Consider the following 14,899-nt stretch of genomic DNA (forward strand, 5'->3'; position numbering starts at 1 on the left):
TCTCCTCACAAACTTTCTATAGAACTATGTTAGGCCATTGAAACTTTTGACATTAGCAGCACATCTAGGAGTAGGCCAACTCAAGATTACCTCCACCTTGTCATTGTCTATCTTTACATTGCCTTGGGATACTATAATCCCCAAATACACCAGCTCCTTCATAAACTGACTCTTTTCAAGGTTCACTATCAACTTCTCCTCTTGAAGCTTCCTTAACACCATTTTTAGGTGTTTCATATGCTCCTTCTTTGTCTTGTTGAAGATGAGGATGTCATCTTAGTATACAACAACAAACACTCCTATGTAGTCTTTGAAGACCTCATTCATGACTCTCATGAAGGTACTTGGTGCATTGGTAAGACCAAATGACATTACAAACCACTCATAGAGACCATTAGTAGTCTTAAATGCAGACTTTCACTCATCACCCTCTTTCATCCTAATCTAATAATATCCACTTTTGTGATCAATTTTTGAAAAATACCTAGATCCGCCTATACAATCCACTAGATCTTCTATCCTAGGAATAAGAAATCTATACCTAATTAGGATCTTATTAGTTGGTCTAGAATTAGTGCACATTCTCCACTTACCTCCCTTTTTAGGTTCTGGGATAACTAGCACAACACATGGACTGATGCTCCTCCTAATCAACCCTTGATCAAGAAACTCTCGGACATGTCTTGAAATTTCCTTGTTCTGCTCTAGACTCATCCTCTATGTAGCTTTGTTTGGAAGTGATGGTCCTTGTATGATGTCAATTTGATTACTTATGGCTCTCTTAGGGGGTAATTTTGGTGGTGCTCCATCACAAATTATATCTTTGAACTGATCTAATAAGTTTTGTATAGGTTTTTTTAAAGATGACTTCTCCTCTTTGGGCTTCACCATGATGACATACCGTACTCCTTCACCTTCCTTCAAGTTCTTGAGGAAATATTTCCCAATCATCAATAATGTCTTGGTAGTACCCTTCTCCACCTTATCTTCTTCCACTATGGATTTTACCCTATATGTGACTGCATCCTTTGTGAAAGAATACTTATTATCCTTCCCATGATGTACTGGCTCCCTGTCATACTACCAAGACTTTCCTAACAGTAGGTGGCAAGCATCCATGGGAAGCACATCACATAGGATCTTGTCTTGATACTTACCAATGATGATGTCTACCCATACTTGTTCATTCACTAGGATGTTCTACACTTTTTTCAACCAAGTCACTCTATAAGGACACACATGCGGTATCTTTGTTAGTCCAAGTTTTTGTACTGCTTCTTCTAACATTACATTGTCAGTAGACTCAGAGTCTATGATTACTTTTCACACCTTACCTAGCATCTTGCAAGTAGTCCTAAATAGTACCCTTCTCTACTCAGGTTCCTCCTTTACTAGTTCCTTAACCAAGACTCTTCTTAACATGAGATTTTGACCTTTCTCTATGTCAAGATCCACTTCTAATAAGTAAGAGATAATTTCCACAACAAATCAAATTGCGATATTGCTATCAAAATTTTACCATGTGATTTTGAGTCAAACTCATTGACCCACATTTCATGAGTAGTGATTGAACATGAATCCATCTCTCATGAGAATAAATGGAACACTTAGCACTCATTGGATCTAGGTGATGCTCACTGTGGTGAAGCATCGAGACTTCCCAGGAGGTCACCCATCCCAGTACTACTCCAGCCTGAGTGCGCTTAACTACGAAGTTTCCTCCATGGTTAAACCCCAAGCTTGCAACCCCATTTGCAAAACCTTCACCAAGTGTTGTGCTTTATGAACAATTCATTACCAAGCCCCTTAAGCTCATCAACTGAATTGTTCATAAGGCACAACACTTGGCGAAGGTTTTGCAAATGGGGTTGCAAGCTTTTGGTTTAACCATGGAGGAAACTCTATAGTTAAGCGCGCTCAGGCTAGAGTGGTATTCGAATGGGTGACCTCTCAAGAAGTCCTAGTGCTTCACCCCTGTGAGCATCACCTAGATCCAGTGAGTGCTAGGTGTTCCATTTATTCTCATAAGAGATGGATTCATGTTGAATCATTACTCATGAAACATGGTTCAATGAATTTGACTCAAAATCACACAGTTAAATCCTGATAGCGATATTGCAAGATCCACTTCACCTACCTTCTGATTATCTTCCTCTTCGATGTATATGATTTTCTTCTCTCCATGGGATGATGGTGGCTTCTTTGGACACTTGTAGATAGGATGCCCCAACTTGCCATAGTTATAAGACTTCATATTGTTGAAGTGTGAGCCTCTGTTGTGGTTCCCATATGTTCCTTTGCCACCATTATTTGATCCTCTACCTCTACTATAGCCTCCCCTTTGATTGGTCTCATTGGCCTTCTCATTCCATTTGGAATCCCCATAGCCTCTCTGCTCATTAGTCCTTCCACTAGAGCCTTCTGTTGATACACCTTTGAAGTCCTTACCTCTGCCTCTATTTTTGGAACTTGAGTCCCCTTTTTTAATCAGCTTATCTTCTACTTTCCTATCCATTTGAAAGCAACTTTGTAATGTGGTGAGACTAAACAAACTCAACTCTTCCTGAATAGACCACTTAAAGCCATTTAGATATCTTGCAACCTTGATGCTCTCTACCTCTTATATCCTTGACTTTAGAGCCAACTTCTAAAGCTCCTTAGTATAGGTAGCCACATCAAGATTCTTCTATTTTAGATTCTGCCTCTACTTGTTTAGCTAATTCTCATAGTCTTTTGGGAAATAGGTTTATTTTATATTTTCCACCATAGTCTTATAATTAGCTATAGGTTTCTTCCTTTCAATCTTGCTTTCATATTGCACAAACTTCCACCATGTGAATGCTTGACCTTTCAATATTGATTTTGCAAATCTCACCTTTCGAGCCTTTGTTGTCCCTTCATATTTGTAGTAGTTCTCAATGCTCTCAAGTCATTCTAGGGCCACCTCTAGATCAATCATTCCATGGACTAGTTAGACATTTTCTAGGCTATTAAATCCAAATGCCTTGAGGGTTTTGAGGAATGGTTCTTGTTCACCAAGTGGAGGATCTAGTTTAGGCATTTCATCCTCCAAACTCACCTTCTCTTTACCCTTGCTAAAGTCTTCATCTTCCTTATCTTGGGCTGCATCTTCCATCTCCTTTAACTTATCTTTCATCTCCTCTATGGCCTCATCAAGAACCCTCACCTTCTCTTCCATAAGCTTCTTGTTCTCATCTATCTCCATTTCCACCTATGCATTGGTAACCATCTTTGAAGATCCACTTGACTCGGTGGAATATAGCATACCACCAAAATTCATAATCTTATGGCTTTGATCTTAGTTTAATGGTGAGCTTCTTCACTTTAGAGGTTTCTTGCTCTACCAAGGCTATTCTTCCCAATCTTAGATGACTCTTTCCCAATCCCCTTTCACCAAGAAACTCACCCAACAATTCAAATATACATCCTCTACCTAGGGCTCACCAACTATGCATTATTTAGCCAATGGTGCCCAAACTTCACCTAATGCACCTACAAGGCCAAATCAATTTTGAACCTTCATTATGAGGTTCTTGATACATTCACTACCTTTTTGTATTATTCTTTTGAGTTTCACACACACACAACTCCAAATTTCCCTTTTTACCATTTTAGCCCTAAGAGCCAATATTAGCCCTCCTAAAAGCAAGGAACAAGCTATAACTCCCAAAAATATTAACAAGACCACTTGATGTCTTCAGGAATTTGATTCTTATTGACCTAAACTTGAAGATTTTTTAGTTCTTAGGCTCCTGTGATGTGTGTACAATACAACTTTAGAAAACCCTTGTTTTTAGTGTTTCAAAGGAAATGAAAATGAAACTTCTATAAAAATCTCCAAACTCCACATCCAACCTCCTCCTCTGAGTTGTGGACTCTAAATACATTACTCATTCATTTCCTGAGCAAGACTAGCATGTGCCAATCCTCTGTTCTCTTCAAATCTCCATTTCAAGCCTTTAGTGCACCTTGGCAAGCTTTCCTTGCTTACCTAGGGCTCGATTGTAAAAATAGATATTTCAATTCCACAAACTCCAAAAAAATTATTTATGTTATTTAGAAGGGCTATTTCTTGATTTCAAAAGGCCATGGAATTTTAAGCGATAGCCATTTTAGTGCTAGTAACTCAAAACTGGACAATAGGAACACAAAATCTAACTAATTTTATAAACCTTATAAAATGAATGCTTTAAATCAAAATAACTATGCACACATCCTACACATGCTCCAAAGGAACTATTCCATCAAAAATAATAAGCTAATCAATCCAAAAATCTCATTCAATCCTTCAAACCACGTTTTATGTCATACAACACTCTCCTTCAAAATGTGTTATCCATACAATTTAGTAACCAACCCTTGGAAATTAATTGAAGAAGTTTTAAATAGACCCCCTCTTCTATATTTTCATTTGTTTTGAGCCATAACTACCCATGTACTTCGTTCTTGAAAACTATGCAAAATGTTGCAATGCAAATTTGCAAAAATTGTGAAGTTGTCAATGCAACTTTTTGACAACTTTTGCAATTTTGCACATTGGGCCTTCAAACTTGGCCAGTATATTTCCAAAACTTCTAAAATGACTTTAATACACATAAGGACCACTCTCTCACACATCTTTTCCCTTTTAAAGAAATTTTTCCATATTTTGCCTCATTGAACCATTTTAAAACAATTTTGCTTATTAGGACTTGATTGAAAAAACTTGACTCACATTCCAAATCCTACCTATTCACTCCTCCTAAACTCACCTTGGGACTTTATTCCTAGTCTTTATTACCTCAATGGTTAGTTAGAAAATTTACAAATGAAAAATGCATTAGGGTTTCACTTTTACTCCTAGGTGCTCCTCCACCACTCTTAGTGGTGTAACCTATCTCAATTTTTTTTAATTGATTAAGTTTGTAGCTTTCATTGAATAATTATAGATGGTCATTTCAAGAAGGATGTATGCCATTCCATCATTTCAAGTCTTTTATTTTACTCTTGTGACTTGGTTTTTTTGTGTGAGCTATATGTGGTGATAGTGCAAAGTTAGCTAGTTAATTCAAGGAGGTGTAGATAGTCATAGACTAGAATTATAGATGCTCAACACATTTTTTTTTGGTAGTTCATACTTCATCTATCATGTACTAGGTATCTCTTATTTTGTAGTAATCCTTATTCTATTGCCAGTGAACCTTATTGTATTTTTGGAGGTGGTTATCCTAGCAATTAAGCCTATCAACAGGGCCCTTTCATATTAAAGTGAATAAACACTTAGCCCTTTGATATGAGAATTAGCTTCTTATTGGTTTTTCCTAATTTGAGTTTTAAAAGTGTAAATCATTATGTTTTTTGTTGTGTTATTTTGGTCCTTCAATGCTTATGTATATATTTGGTGATTACCATGCTTTAACCCACAAATCTAATGTGGTGGTTGTTTATTGTAAAGCATTAACTTAAAAATCAAAAGCTATTATAAGTGTGTTGGAATAACTGATTTTCCCCTCTTGGTTTTTCAACCTATTTCACACTCTTTTTACTGAGAATATGAGTATATGATTCATTACCAAATATTCTTGGATATCTCATAGAGGTCTTCCTTCTTGACAATACCTGCATAGGTGTCTTACTAACAAGTCAATGTATCAGACATGTTTACTAGATAGTAGTGACTAATAATTGGCTCAAATCTTTTATTCAAGGCCAATACCACTAAGTTGGATCCTAGCCTTATCCATGAATGTCATTCTTATCTTCTCTACATCTTTGTTTCACTTAGGGGTGTATAGAATTGTTATATGCCTATCAATCTCATAATTTGTTCTTGATCATATAAAAATATGGTGAGAAAAAAATATTACTAGTATTATTCCTCAAACATTTAATCTTTATACTTGTTATATTCTTATAGAGTTTAAGATACAGTTCATAAACCTTTACTTTACAAATAAATTAGGGACATATTTGAAGAGTTTAGGTACATTTTGATTACAAATAAATTAGTGACATATTACATCATCTTTTATTTTACATGTTAACTAGAGAAAGATTTGGAGGATTGAGATACATTCTATCAATTTTTAGTTTAAAAATTAGCTGAAAGAATAATGGAGATATTATATTTATAAAGCCACTTATAACTACTTCTATAAAATAAGGGACAATGACAATATTAACACCTTTATAAGTTAATTTTCGTGAATGATGAAATATAACTCTACATAGGAATAATTATAAAAAATTGAGATGCATTTCATCAACTTTTGTCTACAAATTAGTGAAGGAAATACTTTAGAAATATATTTAATTAAAAAATTAATATCTACTTCACTATAATGAGGACACTTTTAATTTCTTCTATTGTTCATTTGTTTTGTTAATGGACTATTGTAGTCAAAACTAACATAGGATATAATATCACTCTTAATTATAGCATGAATCAAGGATTGTCCATATTTTTAAAAAATATATTATTTCAAAAATTTCATTCAAAATATAAAATGACATGTTCCATATTTTAATTTGTTTAATTGCAGTATGAAAATGATTTTGGAGAAGTACTTGGAATATGGTAAACAACCTAAACTTCAGGTATGGTTAGAATTCATAAATCGGTATGTGTGCTACACACCATGATAATAATGTTTTATTTTTTATTTATTTTTTGATTTAAATAAGAAAATTCTAATGCATTTTAACTTAATAAATTAAGAATTCTACATAAAATTTGTTGTATTAATGAAGATAATATACAACCATGTCAGAATATTGAGGAATATTACCCGTAGTTGTTGATATATATTTTGCAGTAACTATTTGAGTAGTATAGTTTACTTAATTATTTAAAGTGGCAATAAATATTTATGAAGAACTATTGTAGTCTTGGGAAGCTTCTAGTGCCGAATAGTTTGCACTAGAAAATTCAAAATTGATGCAAGAATCAAATACAATTTCACTAGAAAAACATACAAAATGAGAAAAAGCTTTGCTCGGGCTTTGCATAAGGTATGACTTTTTGATTTGAATTAATGTCTGGTATGAGCCCCAGCCTTAAAGAAACTGTTGATATTTAGGTTGGGGCTCATACCTCCACCCAAAAGGTACTTTATTTGAACCTATCAAATACTTGTTGTAGGTGTTAATTGATTGATCAAAAGATGAAGGATTTCTCATTGGTGGCATCTCTAAAGTCATCTCCTAGCAAGGACACATAGGCCAAGCCTATGGAGTGGAAAGAATAAGGAATGGATAACTCTTGATTGCAAGGGTAATACCTCCTTTCTATCAAAACAACTAGTGTTTTCTTATGCTAAGCCTTTGTTGGAAATTATTCCATTTACTATTGTTATTGTACCTATTAAGCCAGTGGTGCCACCATGTATTTCAAACCTTGTTTTATAGGGGACCAAGGTGTTTGTGGGTGCCTCTTGCCCTACTTGGTTCCGCACTCCACATGCATTCTTTGTGATAGTTTCCCAGTCCTTTTAAAGATCTCACATTATCGATGATCACAGAGATGAGCCAGACAGTGGTTTTGAGAAGTGTAGAGTCACATTCGGTAGATATTTTTGTCTCGCACTCACCACTTGTTCTTCCTTACACAATAGTTTCTCCTCTCGTGAGGACAAGGATGACATATAAGAATTGTTATCATGAATTTTATCACATGGAATATGTGGGGTTTCACAAAGCTTCCTCACAAATATTATGTGTAAGATAAAAGTCGTTGGCTTGGTTTCTTGGATATTTTTTGTTTCCAAGTAGTTAAAATTTTAGCATTTTATCTCAATTCTTCTTTACTTTTTTTTTTGGCTGGACATCACTATTTTTCTTAGGTTGGTCAAGGTGGTGTAGTTGCTCCTCTCTCACCTCGTTTAATTTATTTTGTTATTTCTCATCTCTCTAACCCCATACATAGGATTGTTTGGATTTTTTTGTCATTTAATACTCACTCCTTTAGCATAATTAATGTTTATGCCCCCAATGATGTTGTGGAAAGATCACAACTATGGCATTGGATGACAGATTTTTTGCCACTTTCCACTTGGGTTGTCTACAAGGACATCAATATGGTTGAGCTAGCCTTTGATAAAGATGGTATTCTACCTTTCTCATGGACTATTAGGGAAAGAGAAGCATATGCATACTAAATTAGGCTTGTTTTATTCCAATCCCATCACCGCTATTCTGGAGGAATTTGGCATACTTGGTCTAATTTTGGAGCTAGATCTGACAATATTTTTAAAAGGTTTGCTTGTGCAATGATTTTTGCAATATCCCATTCTTTTTACTATGACTTGGCAAATAGCTCAAAGATGTCAGTCTAAACCATAACTTTTCCTCAACACATCACTGTTGATTCACAATACCACTTTTGCTCACATTTTGCATGTTTCAAATTTAGAGCCTTAGCCCAACACTCACATTGGGTGGATTTAGTGGTAGAATAATTCCATCTCCTGTATGGCAAGATTTCTACAAATCTATGATAGGTAACTTTCTATTTACCATATATGCTCCTATGATGCTACCATGAAAGATCTTCATGTGACTTCTGAGGGCTTGGCCTTGAATCTATTTGATTTAGACCTACAACTTTTCCTTGCTAATCTACGCCATTAGAAGCAAGTTGTTGACAATCGTGCTGCCCAAGGTACTTAGATCAAGGCATGTCTTCACTAGCTTGAGATAAGGGACTAGGCCTAAAAGGAATCTCTCCATGTTTTGACAAGGATAAAAACGATCAAGGAAGGTCAACAAATCTTTTCAGATCTTCTTGACATTCATCAAGCATTTGTCCAATATTATGAAAAGGTTTTTTCTTCATAGGAAAATTTTGTTGAGAGGGACTAGGATTTAAAGGAATGCACTACTATTATTCCTAACTGTCTTGTCGTCGAGAAACATTCTTTCTATGATCGAATGTGTTAGAAAGTAAAGTCCACCAATATAATTGATAGTTGATAGTGGGGGTGAATTAGTTATCCAACTATTAAAACATTTATCAACCTTATTAACCTTTAAGAATGTGAACAATATAACCAACAACCATAACAAGATAATCATACACAATAACACTAGACATGTTAACTAGGGAAATCCTTGATCAGTGGGAAAAACCCATTGGGGATGGTACCCACAAAATGGTGTACTAATATAAATGTTCCTTGTTAGAGGATGGACTCTTTTATGAGCCAATGAAATATATTTAGTACATATTAGTCCCTCTTAGGAGAGTTTGAATACCTGTTAGGAGATTCCCACCCAATTAGGAGTTGTAGAAGGTAGATGGACCCACTATCCAAACAACTTCATGGGTAAGATCATTGAACTCACTTTCAAAATGATCTCTATATAATTCCTTGTAGAATAATAAACTGTACTTGCGCCTCCTCTATCTTGTCAATTGAACTTCATCTTTTGATCTTTTACCACATCACTACCTTTGCATCCAATAATCCCTTGGATCACTTACTTGCATTGACCGAATAATTTACTCTTGTTTGCACAAATAACACTTCATACATTTTTTCAAACAAGGAAAATATCCTTCCTTTATACCATATTCTCAAAATAATTCCTTGATTTAGCCTTGAGGCTTTCCCAGTTAATTATAATAGAACCTCATTAATATAATTACTTATTTTCCAATCACACAACACTCTCGGCTCACAATATTTACAACTTCTTACATGTGCAGCCTTAGACCTTGCACAGTTCCTGATATCATCAAGAACTTGTCTATTGTCACTATCTAATCATGTGTATCACGATTCCATATATGTTAGGAGATACAAGTCAAATATCAAAAACTGCATCTTGGGTACTCTGTATGTATACTATTTTCTGTAAATCAAACATATCTTCTACATGTCTTTGACTCTCTATAAGCGCACTTAACCACTTCATCAAGACCTAGTGTAGAACATGTCCTTAATTGTGATTGGCCTTATCATCAATACTCAATCTATAGGACCTCATTTTATGTCTTCTACTCTATGAGCCTTTATAGAAAAAATGTTATGTTGACATCAATGACAAACGTAGTCATGAATGCAACATGTTAATCCCCACAAGTGCTCTAGCAATGCTTAAGATACTTGCCCAAAGGAATATCATCAACATTTATGCTAACAAAATGTTCACCCTCAACGACTTTACGGAAGTTATCTTCTCTATGCTAGATGAAAAGGCTACTAGGTGTGATGGCTTCCCCTCCAAATTTTACAAAGCTTTGTTACACTCCATTGTGCCCAACCTGCATAAGGTTTACCTTGAAGTTGTCTATTTTAAATCCTTAGGAACCTTATTAACAAAGGACACATCGAATTCATACCTAAACCTAGTGATCTTGATGATATTTTCAATTGGAGGCCGATAACTTTGTTGAATGTCTCCTACATGATTATTGCTAAAGCCTTGGCTCTCAAGATTTGTCATCTATTTCCTTTGATTGTTTGACTTAAGAAAGCTAGTTTCATCAAATCCTGATACATTCTCAACAACATTATTTTTTTCTGGGAGGTTATGGAATAGGCCTGTCGATCCAAGTAGCAAGCCCACTTTCTTAAGATTGCCTTTGTCAAGGCTTATGACTGTCTAAAGTGGCCTTTCATTTTTCCTATGCTTCATGCCTTAGGATTTGGTCAATTTTTGCTTCATTCTATAGAAATATTGTGCAGGGATGTTTTTTCTTGCATCACAATCAATCGAAGGTAATCTAAGGCCTTTGGGCTTTCTACATCCTTTCACCAAGGATGTTTGATGGCTACAACTTTGTATGTTCTTGTTGTTGAAGGATTTGGGCATCTACTTGCCAATGCCATCTCCTATGGCCAAGTTAGAGGCATTTACCTACCTAAGTCCCCTACTCAACTTTTTAGTAGGTATTTTGCTGATGATTCCTTCCTCACTCTCATCGAGGATAAGGAGTATGTCTGGAATACTCTTCAATTCTTGGACACTTTTTGTTTGGCTTATTAATCTATTATTAATGGTACCAAAATTTGTGCTATTGGTAGTCTTTCCTCCTTATTCTGTCTTGGATTTTTCAATAACCATGGAAGTGGATTTAGTATGGTGAGATTTTCATTTTCTGGGAATACCTTTTTCCTTCCAAGCCTTTGTTGTTGACCATTGGAATATTGTGTTTGCCAAGATTTCCAAAAAGCCAGATTACTAGCTCACCAAACTCCTCTTGTTAGCTAGCATATTCCAAATTTGTTCTAACATTTTGGCTACCACGCATGTGTATTATTCATCCAGTTAGGCTGCTTTCAAGGGTCTTATTTGAAGCTTGAAAATTTCCTTAGAGATTTTCTCTGGGCCTTATATTATGAGCATCATGGCTTTCATAGAGTCGCTTGGGAATGTTGTTGTCTTCCAAAGGAGTTTGGAGGTCTTGGCCTCATTTCAACTTAGAAATAGGGTATAACATTGTGTGCTAAATGGATTATTTGCACCCTCAATGGAGAAGAGGCTTGGAAAATTCTTCTCAAGTACTGCATCTCCTTTGGATTCTCATTCAATAGATCAAACTTGGAAGTGGATTGGCTTTCAAACCCTTCTCATCACCTCAAAACTTGAGCAAATCTAGGGCTCATTTTTTATCAAAAGTATATAGAGAGCTTGGGAGGCTATGAAGGGCCTCTCCATGAATCAACATAATTATTATTTGGTGGTCACCCTTGTTTTCCATTCAAGGTGTGTCCTTGGAAAAGATTCAGGATGCCAGTGCGTTGTTCTTTTTAAACATTTTATTAGGACTCCAAAACATCTCTTTTTCTAGATTTACTATGAGTATTAAAACTTGGAAGGACATGCAAGTTCAGTTTTATTTGACTTGTGGAGATAAATTTTTATTTACTTTTCTCTACATTACTTCCTCATATGCTTCATAAGCTAGGCATTCAGGCTACCACACCATGGTGGAAAGACTGGAAGTGGTATTTGTGTACTCCTCTTGTTAATCATCAGCCCAAGATGGGATACCATTGGCTGCTACCTCATTTTCCCTTAGTTGAGACTCTCAATAAACACTGGTACCTCCATTCCTTGCACTAGAATTAGAGATACAGATTTAATACTATTTGGAATGCTATCATTGAGCCAAGTATTTCACACTTGGTGTGTCCTCTTATAGGGTTTTCCCCTAGACCCTCAACTCAAGAACTTAGGTGTTCCTAACCCTCGTTGTCGCTTTTGTGGGAAAGTAGAGTCTCTCCCACACATCTTTTGGTTTTGTTGAAGAGCTCAATAGTACAAGCTTTGGATACATGACTTCTTTAAGTCATTCTAACGAGAGCCTTTTTATTGGCATATGGTTCTTCTAGGTGATTCTCCCAAAATCCTTTTCAAGTTTACCCAAATTTGGCATGTTTTTAGGATGGAGAATCTTTTTACTCTCTAGGAGGATAGAAATGCAGTTTTATTCACTCTTAACTTTCTTGATTTAAATGTTTCTATTTACACTGAACTTGTACATGTAATAATGTAATGATGCAGATTCAAGTATAAGCCAATAAGATGGCTCTGGAGGTGGCTCATCTTTAGGAACTTATCAATCACTAGGGAAATGTGCCTTTTACAGTTGCCTAGGTTCCACCTCATTCTACCTTGGTGGATCAGATGCCACCTCATTGTAACTCCTAAGGTTAAACTTCTTTGACCAACTTCTCACAAATACCACATTCTTAGGCCCATCACCGCTCTCATAGTGGTGGTATAGATGTTTCCCGCTTCAATTTTTCCTTTCCATGGCTAGGTTTTGGTTGGTCCTAGTTGCTCCTCCTGCTGCTTCTAGTTGGCCTACTACTGGTTCTTACCTTAAGTGGTCATTCCCTAGAATGGATTTGGAAATTTCACCGCCTAGGGAAAAGGGAGAAGAAGAAGGGAAAAATATTGTTGTCGATGACAGGTTAGCTCCTCTTGAGACACCCTACAACCTCATTAATGCTTGGGGTTTTCATAATCACCATGATCCTGCCCCCTTGGTTGGTGCTTCTTTAGCCGCTTAGGGTTAGTTTTATATTTTTTAATGAATAATTGTACACTTTTTGGCTCTGTTGGGTGTACTTTGGTAGGGTGATCTTGTATCCCCTAACCCCTTTTTGTGAATATGAAACTTTAATATTTAATTAATAGAAAACATACTATTCATAATAAAATTGATGCACAAGTTGGACTAAATAGGGTAGCTAGACAACCCAAACTTTATCGATTTTGATCAAAAGCAATTAAGTTAACCATCTTTAATTAAGTAATTATATTGATATAAATGTCTTGTCAATAGAAACTACATTTGGATAATGGTCTATTTAATATTTTTTGGTGCATTTTCTAAAGTGTGACTTTGTTCATAGCCGTCAATAGTTTTATTATGGGGAACCAATTTGTCAAAAAAATTGTGAAACATTTCTATTAATTTAACAAGATGCAACTTTTACATTCTAATCTTTTCTGTATTAAATGTGATAAGAAATAAGCTAAAAACTAATTTTCCCTTTTAACAAATAACATGAAACTGATTTTACAATTAGGTGGGAGAGTCTTCCACCCTTTACACAACAAGCAGGTTTAAACTTGCACAAGAGAACAAATGACAACCATCAATCTTCATTCCCAACTCAAAAAACTCCACAAGGATCTTGAACAATTTTTTTTTTCCATGGAAGCTCACATCCCAACCATAGGCCTCTCATTAGGCCACCCCCATGTTGGGAGAACCTTACCGAGGTAGTCAAACACATTATCTTAAAACCATACACACATATAATGCACAACAAATATACAACACAAATATCACAATATTCCACATTACGCCCAGACACAAGGCTTGCACATAGGATCATCATTGATCTATCTAATAGTGTGAAGGTGGAAATGAACAAATGAGGATAACCATATTGTAATAGAACAAAAATATGGATTTAGAAGCCTTTTACATGGCTTCACAAGGCTTTCACATACGCATTCACATGATATCAAACTTACATTCATATGAGTTATGGCCCCAAAGAAAAATGTGTCATATGGGGTACATAAAATTCATATGTTATCCCTCTCCTTCTCATGGAGAGACTCTCCACCCAAATGCACTACCCACACCCTTGACAAACCAAGGTTCTCTTCCCTCCCAAGGGTGAGGCTCACCTTGTAACACCCACAAAACAATTTATAAAATGAATGGTAAACTTCATGAATACTCACATGAATAGTACACATTCAACAACACCAAAAACACACTTGCAATACACAATTTTACAACATGTCACAAATTAATTAAGCACAAGAGAAAGAAGCATTTATAATGTTTTATCATAAGCATCAAATTCATATAGAATATGTGTATCGACCTTACTTCCAAGCTTTCACAATGGTTGACTTGAGCTCTCTCCTTCATTCCCAAGCATTCTCCTTTCATTAGCCAAATTCTCTAAAAATCCTAAGTTCTCCTAACTCTAGTAGTTCTCTCTAAAATTTTGAGAGTGGGTATTATCCTCTAATTTCCTCCAAACCTCTCAAGAAGACTACTAACCACTCTTAACTACCACCCATCATAATTAAAGATCCCATTAGTGGTTTTCTTCCACTATTGTGTCCTCATCATGAGGGTGGATTTCCTAAGTTTGGTAAAAAGGAAGCCTTTTTCGTACCCCTAAAATTTGTAACTCTTTTCTAAGGCATTATGAGCTAGATCTGTTGGAGAAAATGAAAGGGTCAAACCAAGTGGGAAAATCTATTTAAGAGTATTCAAAAGAGTTCTACTAACTCCTCATAAGAATAGGATATGCAGAAGCTGACAAGGAGAAAGTTGTTTGTTACCTTAACGGGTTGAGGCTAAGCATTCATGAGGATATGAGCCTGATCCAAATGAAGAGTATTGAAGAAACAT

At 35.6% G+C, this 14,899-nt stretch overlaps 1 protein-coding gene across 1 annotated transcript in view; it reads left to right on the forward strand.

Moving 5' to 3' along the window:
- Positions 1 to 14,899, forward strand: part of LOC149533994 (MADS-box transcription factor 23-like) — a 226,273-nt gene that overhangs the window by 139,663 nt on the left and 71,711 nt on the right. The window contains exon 3 of the mRNA XM_089803962.1: positions 6,543 to 6,597. Coding sequence (XP_089660088.1) covers positions 6,543 to 6,597 — 55 coding nt within the window. The remainder of the gene's footprint in view (positions 1 to 6,542; positions 6,598 to 14,899) is intronic.

This window comes from Cupressus sempervirens, chromosome 10 (assembly GCF_028749045.1).
Source record: "Cupressus sempervirens isolate cs-2001-9-10 chromosome 10, ASM2874904v1, whole genome shotgun sequence".
NCBI classification, from domain to species: Eukaryota; Viridiplantae; Streptophyta; class Pinopsida; order Cupressales; family Cupressaceae; genus Cupressus; species Cupressus sempervirens.